This window comes from Hemiscyllium ocellatum, chromosome 3 (genome assembly GCF_020745735.1).
Source record: "Hemiscyllium ocellatum isolate sHemOce1 chromosome 3, sHemOce1.pat.X.cur, whole genome shotgun sequence".
Lineage (NCBI taxonomy): Eukaryota > Metazoa > Chordata > Chondrichthyes > Orectolobiformes > Hemiscylliidae > Hemiscyllium > Hemiscyllium ocellatum.
In genome coordinates this window covers 131,713,755-131,729,695 of record NC_083403.1, presented here as the reverse complement: position 1 = coordinate 131,729,695, position 15,941 = coordinate 131,713,755, and the positions used below count along the sequence as shown (strand labels likewise).

At 37.1% G+C, this 15,941-nt stretch overlaps 1 protein-coding gene across 3 annotated transcripts in view; it reads left to right on the top strand.

The window, feature by feature from the left end:
* The window catches only part of nbas (NBAS subunit of NRZ tethering complex), a 255,796-nt gene that overhangs the window by 11,638 nt on the left and 228,217 nt on the right, over positions 1-15,941 (top strand). For 2 of the 3 annotated variants that reach the window (XM_060853540.1, XM_060853560.1), the window contains exons 2-10: positions 466-514; positions 1,274-1,310; positions 1,670-1,747; positions 2,680-2,727; positions 3,417-3,460; positions 5,378-5,511; positions 8,749-8,882; positions 11,425-11,523; positions 14,530-14,668. In XM_060853540.1, coding sequence (XP_060709523.1) covers positions 466-514; positions 1,274-1,310; positions 1,670-1,747; positions 2,680-2,727; positions 3,417-3,460; positions 5,378-5,511; positions 8,749-8,882; positions 11,425-11,523; positions 14,530-14,668 — 762 coding nt within the window. Of the gene's footprint in view, positions 1-465; positions 515-1,273; positions 1,311-1,669; positions 1,748-2,679; positions 2,728-3,416; positions 3,461-3,520; positions 3,559-5,377; positions 5,512-8,748; positions 8,883-11,424; positions 11,524-14,529; positions 14,669-15,941 lie in introns of those variants that run through there. The other variant, XM_060853548.1, reaches the window with a different exon arrangement.

Genomic DNA, 15,941 nt, shown 5'->3' with positions numbered 1-15,941 from the left:
TGAGATTGACGATTACTGTCGTATATAAGGTATGTGCTTGGTACATGATCAGGTTGATACTGGGGAGATTCAGTGCTCCCAATACCTTCAAAAAGAGATGGCTAGGTTCTCTTTTGTTGGAGATGATTATTGCCTGCACTTGTGTGGTCAGGTTGTTAATCAGCCCAAGCGTGAATGTTGTCCTGGTCTTTCTGCCTGTATTGCAGACTGCTTCCATATCAGAGAAATTGAGTCATGACTTGTGAAGCATTGAACACTGTGCAATCAGGATCAGCATCCATATTTCTGACATTATGAAAATTATGAATGTATTAACTGAAGTATGTTAGGTCGAGGACACAACCCTAAGGAACTACAGTGATATCTGTGATATAGTGGGATTTTTAAATTTTAGTGAGTATTGTTGAAAGTAAAATATGTTTCACCATAACCTGCAGTTTAATGCCTTGTTTTACTTTGCTGCAGCCCAGACGCCACCGACAATGTGGATCCATTCTTGTCAAGACCATTTCTGGTACGTAATATTAGCACCTCTACACATGGTGAACAGCTTGGAATAAATTTCCAACACCATCTTTTGAGAGATGAATTATTAAAATAGAAATAAATATACATGAAGCTTATTCCTTCCATAAAATCATTATGTGAACAACATGGCTTTTTGGCAAAATAAGAAATGTAATTTCGCTGTCATTTTCCCTGAAGACTTCGTTTATACAATCTATTTGTGATTGAATTTTGTTTGTGACACTGTGTATAATGTTAGAGATGATATGCCGAACATTTGTTTCCCAAATGTAAAAGTAATTTTATTTATATAACTGAGATTAATCAACCAAAGAGCACACGTTTAGCTGAATAAAGAAACTGGTTTGAATTTTTTTTTTGTTTTCCAATCAACCACTTAACTTTATGCTAGCTGTCTTAATCCTGAAACAAAATTTCTGTCACTTTACTTCAGGATTATGTTTTAAGTTGAATGAAAATTAAATTTATGTTCTGAAATCCTAATGAGCATAAATTTTTGTAAAGTATCTGCATTTTAATGTGTTATAAATGTGTTTTTTAAGACAGTATTTAGAATCTTTGTTCAGTTGTGAAATTTGTGAAGCTTGTTAGATTTATTTAAAACTATTAAAGTTGTGTATTATCTTTGCAAGTTAACGAAAAGCTTCATTGTGTATTTTGAATATTATCTTGCTGCATCTAAAAATATTAACACTGAATAAATATGTTCATTATTGTTCATTTCTCAACAATTTTATGTTTTCAGGTCCCCTTAAATTTGTGCTTCAGTATGTCAGATATAGGTAATTGCAATTGACATTTTCTTTTCATAATTTTGGGATTGTAGGGAGGAGTGTGTCAGAGTTTGCAATTATCACCTATTTATTATTGATCCTGTCACGGATTAATTCTTAATTCAAATACTGAATAAAATTTTTAAGTTAACCTGTTCATTCACTATTAATTACACTTTGCAGTGTTAGTGGAATGTTTATATTACTCCATTTTGAAACCTTTAAGTGACAATACATATTGTCAGTTCATTATGTTCTTGGTGAACCTGCATGAATGTAAAGTTTAATTAGTCCAATAGTGTTCTTAGTTGGTTTATAGCAATTTTTTTTTATAGTCATAATGTTCTTGAACTCTCTCTCCCATACAGCCACTCCAGCTCTTTGCTTTCTCCTAGTTTTGTCCAGTTGGTCGACAAGCAAATCAACTGGCAACTTGTTGTAGCCAGGTAATTATCTCAGTTAATAGCTGGACTGTTTTGATTTTCTAAACAGGCTTAATATGCAGTATGATTTATCAATTACAGTAACGAGAGGCTTGAGTGCTAATAACTTGAATGTAACCTATTTTGTCATCTTTCAGATGAACCCTTTTACTGTTAATAAGAGCTAAAAATTCATGGCTAGATTGTGTTAAAGTTAGAAATCACTTAGGTCACAAAGATACTATATTCAAAATGAACAAGGTTTAATTTTGTGTTGTGCTTATCTAATATTCATTGCGCAGATATATCACTTTCACACCGTTTAATATATTTTGATAAACTTGATTGCACAATAGCATTGTGAAGCTAATGGAGCAGTGCATTTTTAACAGTAACCTTTTGACTTTCATGTTTAAATCAACATTGTCCTCATCTGAATGTGTTACCACAGTTGCACATTAATAGCAATAAGTGCCATTTGCTTTATTAGACAGCAAATTATTGTGCAAAGTAACTATTAAATCCAAGTTGGTGTAGATTTTTAAAAAAGTCAAACCAGAAAACATTTATCCAACATAATAAACGAGGTTTAAGCTGTGATAAAAACAAAAGACTCTAATCAATGTATCTTTAAAACATTTTAGTATTGTTTTGCATTCCCAATGCTCTTGCATTAGCATGTTCCCTGAATCTTGTTCTTGTGCACTGGAAGTGATCTTCTGAAAACCTTAATGGTGCTGACTGTTCTGTTTTCACAGTTAATTTTAATGCTGTAGCGTGTTAGTCTCTTGCAAAAATATTTTAGCATATTATAACTCATTAAGTAATTTTGTTGAGAACACACAATAACCTTTGAGTATACTGGTTAAGAATTTTACATTTGAAATTATGTTTGTAGTTTTTTTTATTTTTAGGCATAACAATTTTATTGAAAGTTATGTTCTGTTTTCTGACAGTAATGGGAAATTGTTGGCAGTGGTTCAGGACCAATGTATTGAAATCAGGTACTGTATGATATCATCAAATATTCCAGTTCTTTCATTATATTATGAAATTTTTGGATTGATGGATGACAGTTGGAGAATGAATTGACCTTTTTTTCTGTCATATGTTAATGTTGTGTGTAATTTACAGTATAGAGACATGACATTTGTTTCAGCTAGTTTGTGTCAAAGGTTAGACTCCACAAAAGCCTCTTCCCAACCACTTTATTTAATCATACCTATTTATCCAAACAAATTGTTTAAATTTTTGCTTCAGTAAGTAATTGTGCTTTACTGACTTTATTGAGGGATTTCTAACAGTTTTCTGTTGGTTTATTATACCACGAGAGGTGCTCTATTTTCTGTTTTTTTTCTCTTCTTGCTCCCCCTGCAAATCAATGCAGATCACAATACAGCTTCTAACTGATCATCGAAAAGTTTGCAAATCAAAGTTTCTGTTAGTGGTGGGGGAGGTCTGAGCATGAAGTTCTTTTTTTTTGTCATTTTCACCCTCTGGTTCATAATTTCCCAAATGAGATCAACAAACTTAGTTTGGCAGATCAGTCCTAGACTGTGTAGCTCAATTACATAATGTTAATTAACCAAATATGGTTAAGTTTAACTATCCATTGGTGAAGATATTCTGAAGAAATAATTTGAGTCCAAAAGTAATTGAACGAAAGTTCTTAATTCTGACATTTTTTTTCCAGATCTGCAAGAGATGAATTTGGCTCTGTCTTTGGAAAATGTCTAGGTACTGTATCAATTAGAATGTTCCCTACTGTCATTAAGGGACTCTATTGTTTAAAGAAAAGCTGGAAGATGGGATTTAGTTGTCATCTTTTTACAATGGTAATCAATGTTCATATTTGATCTTTGATCATTGATTGTTGTGCACTTAAAAACATCAGGTTGGTAGGTTTGTTCTCAGATGTTTTGTCATCATGCTAGGTAACATCATCAGTGAGGCTCCATTGAAGTGCTGGTGTACTGTCCTGCTTTCTATTTGTGTCTTGGTCTGTTAAAATGGGTGACATCATTCGGTTCTTTTTCTCAGAGGTTGGTAATTGGGGTCCAAATCTATGTGTTTATTGAAGGAGTCCTGGTTTGAATGCCAGGCCTATAGGAATTCCCGTGCGTGTCTCTGATGAGCCTGTCCGAGGATGGATGTGTTGTCCCAGTCGAAGTTGTGTCCTCCTTCATCTGTATGTAAGGATGCTAGTGCTAGCTGGTGCTCGTGTATCCTGGTGGCTAGTTTCCTGCCTGAATGTCCGATATAGTGTTTGTTGCAGTCCTTGTAGAGTCTGTAGAATACCCTGCAAGAACTGCAGACCATGTAAGGATTGCAACAAACGGTATATCGGACAGACAGGCAGGAAATTAGCCACTAGGATACACAAGCACCGACTAATCACCAGAAGAAATGATCAACTATCGCTAGTATCCTTACACACAGACGAAGAAGAACACCACCTTGACTAGGACAAGACATCCATCCTAGGACAGGTTAAACAGAGAAACACACAGGAATTCCTGGAGGCCTGGCATTCAAACCGGAACTCCATCGATTTGGACTCCACTTACCAGCCTCTGAGGAAAAGAACCGGAAATGGTATCATCACCCACTTGAAGAGACCAAGATGCAAATAGAAATCAGGACAATATACCAACACTTCAAAGGAGGCTCACTGAAGATGTTACCTAACGTGGTGACAAAATGTCTGAGAACAAACCTCACAGCTCAGTGAACAAACTTACGACCCGAACCTCAACCTCAGCTACAAATATTCTCAAAAATCGCAAGCTTAAAAACATCCCAATGTGTAGTGAACCTCTCGAGATTGATCTTTCAGTAGGTTACCTGCTGTTTAAGGAACCTGCTATGCGGTCTTGTTTGCTCAGTTGAGCAACCCCCTACTCAACTAGTCTCCATTCCTTAAGCAATAGCTGACTCTTTGCATCATAGCTTGCAGCAGATGTGCTGAACAGGGCATCTTTGACACCATTCACGTACCTTGTAACTGTAAGCTGATAATCTTTTGGGTTTCCCCGAGTTGAAAAGTTTGAGATTCATGTAAATGTTTGTGGTTTAGTGATGCTAATGTGACCAGTAAAAGTTAGAAAAATGTGGATGATTTGAGTGAGCACCAGATTGGAATTTATAGGACAGAGTTTCTGAAATGCTTATGACCTTTTCCAGTGCCGTAACGTTCTAAGGTTAGTGGTTGAAAAATGTTTACATGGCTCAGCTAAATCTTCACCACCGATAATGTTCATACAGCTACTTTTTATCATTAGAATGCAAAAGAAACTTAGATCTTAACAAATGCTTTTAGCATTCGGCAGGAACCTGTTTTTTTTTCAATCTGTGTCCTCATCATCGTTGCTATCTCAATTTGATTGATATGTGTTGCATGTTTTTAATTTGGTGGATTGAGAGATAACTAGGATAGTTGAATCACAGCATTGTTTTTTGTTAAGGAACTGCTTGAAGAAACTGACACTAAATAGATGATGTATCTAGTGACTAATTATTTCTTTACAGCTATCTTTCAAGCAGTGGATGAAAACTAGTTTGCTTTCTAAAACTCGTTGTGCTGATATGGTATGACTTGTTTGGATGTTAAAAGTATAAAAAAATTTAACAATTCCTCTTTATTTCTGTCCATAGTTCCAAAAGATCCACACCCTCAGTGGCGTCATGTGACGTGGAGTCATGATTGTACACTGTTGGCTTATGCTGACAGTTCAGGCACAGTGAAAGTGTTTGATTTGATGGGCAGTGAACTTTTCGTCATTCCACAGGTACCACTGAAATATCATCTTCTATTTTTTAAACGTAAATGTGCAAAGTATCATTCCCTGTAAATGATGTGCTGCTTTGTCCTATGGGCTTTCAGGTCCTGTGAAACGTAGGTCCAGAACATCTTGAGTATGTAAGATTTCATTGAATCCTTACAGTGCGGAAGCAGGCACACACTGATCTTCCAAGAGCATCCCATCCAGAGCCAACGACTTATCCGGTTCCTGTAACCCTGCATTTCACATGGCTAACCCAGCTAATGTGCACATCCCTAACCCAGCTAATGTGCACATCCCTGGATACTCAGCAATTTAGCATGGTCAATCCACATCTTTGGACTGTGGGAGAAAACCAGACCGCCCAGGTGAAATCCATGCACACATGAGGAGAATGTGCAAACTCCACACAGAGGGTCTGAAGGTCAAATCGAACCTGGGTCCCTTGTGCTGTGAGGGATATTGTTGGGGAAAGTTACGGGGGAAATATTTTTACTATAAATGCATGTGTTTAATTTTTATGTGGTCATCATAAAGTGGTAATATACTAAATTGAACTGGATTGAATTATTTGGTGAAGTTTCTTATTTACAGAAGTGTAGAGAATGGTTGAAATAAAAGTATTTTGTCCAACTTGAATGCTTTACAATGCAGGACTAGTAGTCTGTTTTGATGGCTCTTTCTGCCAATAATTTAAAGCATAAAAATATATTGAATGTGGTGTGATGTCGATAATTAAAGACATCATAAAGTTAGTGAATTTTGAGAAGAGGTTGGGGTTCTGGATGTAATTTGCTCGCTGAGCAGGAAGGTTTGTTTTCAGATGTTTCGTCACCATACTTGGCAACATCAGTGAGCCTCCAGAGAAGCACTGGTGGTATGGCCTACTTTTTATTTTAGCCTACATCAAAGACATCTCTGAAATGACTGCCGGACTACTCAGACCTCTTGGCGTCATGGTAGCCCACAAACCCACCAACATACTAAAACAGCAGTTAATGAACTTGAAAGACCCTATACAGACAACATGAAACTAATGTCATTTACAAGATACCTTGCAAGAAATATAACAAACACTATGTCGGACAAATAGACAGAAAACTAGCCACGAGGATACATTAATATCAACTAGCCACAAAAAGACATGACCCACTCTCTCTAATATCCTTACATAGAGATGAGGAAGGCCACCACTTTGATTGGGACAACACATCCATCCTAGGACAAGCCAAACAGGGACACTCAGGAGAATGCCTAGAAGCATGGCATTCCAACCGGAACTCCATCAACAAACACATTAACTAGGATCCCATTTATCACCCCTGAGAAAAAGAAAGGAAATGACATCACCAACCCAAGGAAACCTAAACACACACATAAAAAGTGTGCCGTACCACCAATGCTGATGATGGTGCCTAGTATGGTGACAAAACGTCTGAAAACAAACCTTCCAACTCAACAAGCAAACTTCCATTTGGCATAAAGTAACTATCAGAAAGGTTTGCAATTTAATCAGCACTTTGATCAATGCAGGTTGATGCGGAGGAATAGGACCGCCAACTCCACTTGAATGGAAAACCGAGAGAAATGTTCTGTTTCTGTATAGGTTGAGAGTAAGGAAATACTGGAGTACAAGTCTAAGCTCTTCCAGTACAGTACAATTCTCGCATGTACCTGACAATGTGGAGAATTAACTATTTATGGTCTGTACGCAGAACCAATTCAATCTGTTTAGTTATCTCTTCAATGATTTACTCTCAGTCATCAGTAAAGTGAAGGGAGGCAGCGTTGACTATGAGGAAGGTTTAAAGTGTTTTATTATTACTTGGGAACTTGAGTTCCAAAGTAGAGGTTTTTTTTTCAATTCTGTGAAGGTGATATTTTTAAAGGTGAGGAACACTTTGGCATTGAGCCAAAATAGTATTTCCAATAAATCATGATTTGGAGGAGCCGGTGTTGGACTGGAGTGTGCAAAGTTAAAAATCGCACAATACCAGGTTATACTCCAACAAGTTAATTTGGAAGCACCAGCTTTCAAAGCGCTGCTCCTGATGTTGTTCGATTTTTAACCCAATAAGTCATGTGATTTAGGATAAATACCCAAGCAAGGCAGGTCTGGTGAGATAACTGCAGATTTACACCCGGAGAAAGACAAGCAATAAAGAGCCACAAGCACATCCAGTTCAGAGAGAAAAGATCCATACCAGCAGAAGAGCAGTTAGGTTTTGGTCGTCTCCATGGCATTGGTGCGAGAAAGATGTCCTAAGCTGTTTCATCAATTCAAATATACTGAGTTTGGGAAAGCCCCAAGTTTTTTTCCTGGAATTTTGTTAGTTGGCTGTTCCTGTCTCTCTTAGGAAGCAATGCAATAAGACAATACTTGGAAAAGAATTCAATATTTCTTTTTGTTGTTGTTCATGTTAAGAACTTTCCAAAATATGTTTACTTTGTATGGTATACTTATGTTTCTTTTTAATTTATAAGTCTTTGTCAGTCTTGTATGAATATGTCCAATTACTGACTGTCTCGGTAACCACTTGTAAAAGTTAAACATTATGGTCTATCAAGTCACATTCATTATTGATCTTTATCATGTGTGCCACGAGCTTGGTCATAACAGATTGTGCTATTAGTCTAATTGGCACAAAAGATGATGATTGTCACTGTTGGTGGCTAATGATCTCAGCCAAAGGAAATAGCTTCAAGAGTTCCTCGGGATTGTGTCCTAGACCCAGCCATCTTCGGCTGTTTTATCAATTGAATCATTACACCGGATTTATTTTGATGCTTCTCGGATTTTCAAATTTGAATGACAGTTGACACGTGGCAATCCCAGAATCCGATTATGGAGGACGTTTGTTTAGAAATAGGATTGCAGTCAATTAAAGGTTCAGGAGAAGATATGATTGAAAAAAAAATCATGAGTGAAGACAGTGAATACCTGTCTCATGGTGTTTGCTTTTGTAAAATGATTTTTAAAAATATTGTGTGATTGCACTCTCTTATTTGTGAAACGTTATATCTTGATTATGTTGGAGGAAAAAGTGAGGTCTGCAGATGCTGGAGATCAGAGCTGAAAATATGTTGCTGGAAAAGCGCAGCAGGTCAGGCAGCATCCAAGGAACAGGAAATTCGACGTTTCGGGCATAAGCCCTTCATCAGGATTATGTTGTTCAAGTACAAGATTTTGAATGATTAATGAAAAATATCAAATAAATTGTGCAATTTTGTCTTTTCTTTCAGACTATTAATTCTGCAGGTGATCTGAGTTATGCTGTGGCAGGATTGATATTCCTGGAGTCTACTGATAATGCTCAATGTTCAACAGAGCTTCTGGTTATAAACTATCGTGGGCAATTGAAAAGTTACTGGCTCAGGTAAGATAGAGATTTTTAGGAACATTCAGTCCCTCTCACTCAGATCATGGCTGTTCTGTGGCCTTACTCAATATCTCCTAATATCTTTTAACAAAAATGTATGTCTCTGATTTAATATTAACAATGGATCCAGCATTCGGTGCCATTTGTGGAAGAAAACTCTTTTCCTGTTAATTTTTTGAAGACTTCAATCAGATCACCCCTTAACCTTCTACATTCTGAAGAAAACAGGCCTAATTTGTGTAATGCCTCTTCATAACTCTATCCCTGAAGTCCAGGTATCATTCTTGTAAACCTATATCATACTTCCAAGGCCAGTATATCCTTCCTAAGGTATGGTGCCCAGATCTGCTCATCATATTCAGCATTTCATATGACTGCAGCATGATTTCTGCATTCTTGTATTTCGTTACTCGAGATATAAGCATCAGTATTCCATTAGCTTTCTTGATTATTTTATGCACCTGTTCATGATATTGTAATGATCTATGCACCTAAACCTCCAAGTCTCTTTGGGCATCCACTGTATTTAACTTCAGACAAAAGTGAGGACTGCAAATGCTGGAAATCAGAGGCTAGATTAGAGCGGTGCTGGAAAAGCACAGCAGGTCAGGCAGCATCGGAGGAGCAGGAAAATCGACGTTTCAGGCAAAAGCCCTTCATCAGGAATTGAGCATTCCTGATGAAGGGCTTTTCCCTAAAACTTCGATTTTCCTGCTCCTTGGATGTTGCTTGACCTGCTGTGCTTTTCCAGCGCCACTCTAATCTCGACTCTGTATTTAACTTCATACCATCTAGAAAGTATTCTGAGAATATTTTTGAGATTAATTTACAGTATTTTGCATTAAATTCCAGCTGTAGAAACATTACTCTCTCTTTCCATCTGTATAATGTCGTTTATTGCCAACTCAACTTAGTTGATTTATGTTTGTTAGAAATTATTTCCTTTTTCAGGAAAGAAAATTACACTGCCAGAACTGGTAGCACATGCAGGTGTTGATCATTTGTAATTTTCAAATTACATCAATGTATTTATAGTGATTCATATACAAAACAAATTCTACTGAAGATTATTTGGTGTAGCATGGATTGAAATTAAGTAATGACTTTGCAAACTATAGGGTAGCTGCACTATGCATTTCTGAAGTTTTTCAATTCCTGCTGAAGCAGAAGTTGACAGTGCAGCATATCCAAGATAGATCCATCAAGCAGAGTTAAGGGAAGTAGAGGACATGCCTCATTTTTATGCCTCTAGCAACTGTATTCAAGTAAATTTGCAAACATCTTGAGTGTGGTTTAGTGAATGGCTAAGTGAGTGAGTGAATGAATGAAGAGTTCGATAAGTTGGTGTGCGTGCCCAGAAGGTAGTCATGTTAGTTTAGGTAAAACTTTATTCATGGCTAAAAGATGAATGGGGCATGTAATGGGAGTGATGGGTAAGTTGGTTTTGACACCAGGTTGCTAGCCAGTTGATAATTCGAGCATTAGACTAGCTAATGTTTTTCGGATAAGTTTCCAGGAAAGTTACGTACTTCTGAACTCAGGATCAGAAATATTTGCAGAGGATTTATGGCAGTAAGAAAATCAGCCCATCAGAGTTTTCAACCTTCCATGTTGGTCCCAAGTATGTTTGTGTATCAGAACTTTGCAGTCTCTCAAAAATACATTTTCTTTCTCCAATGATCTGGAGACACCTAAGAGGGCAGAAAACGAGCTATCGGAATAAACCTGATGTTTCTCAACTAAAACATGTACCTCATCAAACATTTGTGTGCATCTCAAACTTTGTCTTCCCAAATCATTCCGTGGTATCATCCATTGAATTGATCAAGTGAAATGTGACTTGAGGTAATTAACAAGTCTAAGTAGATCCCAAACAGTGGATTTGTAACCTGAGAGAACAGGGCAAGCAACTGTGCGTCTCCTCAGCTAATTGTCTTGAAGACATTTGACTGAACCATGGTGGGTCTAAATCAGAAATTGCAAATTAGAATGGTAATGAATATTACATCATATACTCAAAGTGGAGTAAAGACAGGAACAAAGGATTGGAACAGAGAAAAGACGTGTTTGTTTTTAAATTTCATTTTAATTTATCAATTTTAAAATGTTGAACAGTAACTAAAGTTTGAATGAATGGTGCTCCATATTCAATTTAATTAAATTCTTAATTTTCTGTGCTGGCAAAGTCATTTGGGATGCACTAAAATTCACTTAACATTGAACAGACAACTCTAAATATTTTCTGGATTGCTTGGTCCATGGGATAGCAGCTTCATGTTGTATGTGCATGGAGGTTAAAACTTTTGGAGAGATGTCCATAAAGCAATATTCCTGGTAAAGCAGAGGACCTTTTCACGAAATTTTCTAATTTCCTTGTTTAACTGTGAATATGCAAATGCTGGAAATTGCTGCCCAATTTCTTCCTTGAATAATGTTGCTAGTTGTAATTGTTAGACTTCTTAAAAAACCTGAGCAATTTTATTGATCGTTTTCCAAAATCTTGAAATTCTTTGGTCTTTTTTTCTTTTTTCCTGTGCAGTGTTGGAACCCAGCAAAGTTATCAAGAAAGTCACAGCTTCAACTTTAACAGTCATTATTCTCATGGAGTTATTACAGTGATCTATCACTCTGGCCACAAGTAAGAACACTTTTGTACCTGTTGTATTGGAAATGTATTCTGGTATAGGTGGTAAATTATTGGAAATGATCAGAATATCAAATGCTGAATCTGTTGGCAAAGCTTGTGGTAAAGCAGGGCAGGAAAACTGCTTCAGCAAATATGTAACATCTTGCATATTTTTCTCTGACACCTATTGGATACACAACTAGTACAGAATAAACATTTATTTTTATTTGTTTGGACATAGAATGTGGCATTGCTGGTTAGGGTACTATTTATTGCCTATCCCTAATTGCTCTGGAGGAGTTAATGGTGAGCTCTCTCTGAATCACTGCAGTTTTTGGAGTATAGAGAAACCCACGGTTGTGTTAGGATATTAGTTCCTAATTTGACCCAACGACAATGAAGGGATGGCAATATTCCCCAACTTGGTACTACTGGCTTAAAGTGCATCATTGAAGATGGGGATAATGGCGGAGAATCCTATTGGTTCTTTAATTGTCTGCCATGATTCACAATGTTGCTTCGAAGGTCTTACAGGGCGAACAAGGCTTTGGTTGCTTTTGTTGCTTCAGGTTGCTTGCTAGGTGGTCTATCTGGTTTTCGTTCCTTTTATGAAGATCTTCTAGTACTCTAATGCAACTGAGTGACTTGCTAGATTGTTTCAGTGGAATTAGCCACATTGCTGTGGGCATGGAGTGTATGTATTGTAACCACTTCAGTTCAAATATTGTACTATCTCCCCAGATTCTAAACTATTAACCTGTGTGAAAGTGATCAAATTGTTTAAGTTTTGAAAGGGTGAGAACAGCAAAACTAACTTACAATTATATGGTTTCTGAGTAACTATTGTGCTGGAATCTTGCTAACAGTCTGTCAACTTGCAAATACTGGAAATACACAGTAACACAGTCAGCATCCTTAAACAGAAATGCTGCTGAATTGTCTCTCTAAGTAGAAAACTTGCATTTGTCCATGTCTTTTGTAGTCACTGAATATCTCAAAATTCTTTGCAGGCAGTTAAGTATTTTGGAAATGTAGTGATGGTTGCACGGTAGGAAAGCAGGAGTGAAATAATTAATTTGCTCACCATGAACATGAACAAGAAAACGCAATAATGACCATTGAGTGTGTTTTTGTGATATTGAAGGACAAATTTTGACCAGGAGAGGTGATTTTATTGAACCATTGGATCCTGAGGGGACTGAATAGGATGGGTACTGAAAGGATAAGATTAGAAATAGGGGACACAATTTAAAAAAAAAAGATTTCTCATTTTAGATTTCTCATTTAGTCTTCTTTGAAACTTTATTATCGGTAGAGTGGTGGAAGCAGAATCATTGAATATTTTCAGACATTTTTTTGATCACCATGAATCCTGACCAATGAAGTCCAAGATTATCAGTAATATGTGAGAATGTGGAATCTATGAAACAATTAAATTAGGCGTCATATTATTGAAAGGTGGAGTGTGTACAAGTGTCTGGCCGATTCCTGCTCCTAATTCATGTGTTCATCAACTTGTAGGACACTGATCACTGTACTACTGCCCTACAAAATAGTGTAACAAAATCTTCATGTCCACCAGAGAGGGCAGACAGCTCTGTTTAACATGTCATTCCAAAGATAGTGTAAAAAATGAAAACTTCAGTGATGGCAAGGTATTGATTTGTAATTTAATTCCAAGAGGCTTGATTCCAATATTTAATGATTATTAGAAGTGGAATTGAGGGTGATCGGAGCAGCCATGATCTCATTGAATAGCAGAGCAGACTTGATGGGATGAATGGCCAACATCTGCTCCACAGTCTTGTCTTACATTTATAATAGAATTGTACCCTTTATAACTAGAGAAAATAAAATTGCAAGTAGTAATATTGTGCTTCGATTTTATTGGGCCTTGGTGAGTCCATATCTGAGAAGGTTGTGCAGTTTTGCTGTTTTATTTAAGGAACAATACAGATCCGTTGGAGATGTTTCAGAGGAAGTTTACCAGATTGAAAGCCTGGAATGAATGAGTTTCTTACGAAGTCAGGTTGGACAGACTGAGCTTGTTTCCCTGTTGTTTGGAAGACTTAGGGGTGACTTGATTGAAGTAAAAAAGATGCTCGGAGATCATGATAAAGTGGTGGCTTCTCTTATGGATAGCTCCAGAATTAAGGAGCACTAATTTAAAAACTGGGATCGCCATTTTCAGACAGAAGTGAAAATTATTTTTTTCTTAGTGAATTCTCTCAACATCTGTGGAATGCTGCCACAGAAAGCAGTGAAGGTACAGTCGTTAAATGACCTTTAAAGTAGTAGTATATTGATTTACTTTCCGAATAGAAATCTAAGTTTACTGGAAGTAGATGGGAAAATGGAAGTCAAAACTTACCATTATCCCATTGAATGATGAAGCAGGCATGAGGAGCCTGAAGTGATTATAACAAGATCAGCCAGATTGGGGCTGTTAATCTGCTCCAATCAGGGAGCCTTAGATGACTGATATAAACAGGAGTGTCAGATATCCTGTTCACTTTGAGACCTGGCTGTGAGGAAGCTGAATCAATGTCAAGGACTTTCCACATGTAAATAAAAGGTCACTTGGCGATGGGCGACCAAGCCACTGTGAATTTATTTCTGGGCTGAATGATGTAGTTCTGCTCCTAATTTATAATATTAAAAACATGCAAATAATCTTTTTTGCGGGGGAAATTATAATGCCCTAAAGCATTATTAGCAGCATGAGACCCCCTGGGTAATGGCTGCAAGCATAAAATGTCTTGTTGAATTTACTTTGCCCTATTAAAATTGAGTTACTTTACAAAGATAGCTAGGAAGGTTGTAAACAGTTTTTTTTTAACATTCTACCTAATACCATTCATTAAGGCATGTAGTTTGGTATGTAGCTGTACAAAGACATGAAGGATGAATGATTGAGTTAAGAAATGGGTATTGTACATTTTTAAAAAAGTACCATTTGCATCGATGTGAAAGCAATTATTTTGTACAGTATTAAAGGCAGAATTTATAATGATGCAGGTTACTTCTGGTAGGAGGCTGTGAAACCAGTGAAGAAGGAATCTCTAAAGCTAGCAGTTATGGGGTAACTGCGTGGCGGGTTCTGTCTGGTGCACCCTACTACAAGCAGGTCACCAACTATGAAGATGATGTTGCTGGTGTAAGTAGAAAAATATTTTTGTGGTTTTGTTTAAATGAATAGCATGTGTATTGCATTGGCAGAGTTTAAATGAACAACATTTTGGCCATAAAGTTCGCAGTTTATATAAAATGCTGCAATTGAAGAAACTAATTTGCACAATCATTCATTTGAAGAACATGAAATCAGTGAACTGTACAGTTCAGAGCGAGACTGTTCAGCCCATCTAGTTTTGCCAGTTTCATTGAAGAGCAACCTAATTCATCCCACTCACTCACTTAATCTTCAAAAGATATTTATCTAGTTCCCCTTTTGAAGGCTATTAGTGAATCAATATCTATAATAGTGGGAAAGCCATTTTGATAATCGGAGGCTGAAGTTCCTCAAGGCGTAGAATCTGGATACAATATCAGTGGTAGAACTGATAAGTTCAATTTGAAGATCGTGTACCGGTTGCATTTCCAAGAGAGGCTTGCAATTTTACAGGTTAGCATAACAAGAGAATTGCTCAATTGTACAGGAAATTGTCATTCTCATCGTATCTGGCGTGAGTACTTTTAAAAAAATAAATGTAGCAAGGGTTTTATTTTGTGATCAGAAAACATCTATTAAGCCATCTGTGAGGTCAAGAGCTGGAGTTCCTTCTTCAGGCATGGTGGCTCAGTGGTGAGCACTGCTGCCTCACAGCACCAGGGACCCGCATTTGATTCCAGCCTCTGGTGACTATGGAGTTTGTATGTTCTCCCAATGTCTGTGGATTTTCTCTGGGTGCTCCGGTTTCCTCCCACAATCCTAAGATGTGCAGGTTAGGTGAATTGGCTCAGCTAAATTGCCCATAATGTTCAGGGATGTGCAGGTTAGGTGCATTAGTCAGAGTGAATGTAGAGTAATCGGGTAGGGAATGGATCGGGATGGCTTACTCTTCAGAGGGTCGGTGTGGACGTGTTGGGCCGAAGGACCTGTTTCCACACTCGGGATTCTACTCTTCTAATTCTGGCGTCGATATTTCTTTTGTTCTGATGCTGTCTCTGCTCTCTCTTTCCCATAGATACATGTAACTTCATAGCATGCATTTTGGAAGTTCATAGGCACTACTTTGGTTGCAAAGACCTCATCACCTCATCAAAAATATCAATCAAATTAAGGAAATTTGATTTTTTGTTAGAAATCCATGTAGACTTTCATTTACTAGTTGCAGAACTGTTGTTTTTATCATTTCTAAATGTCTCTCCACCACTGACATTGAAGTGGCTAGCCTGTTTTTTTTTACGTTCTCTTTTTTTTAATCAAGCGC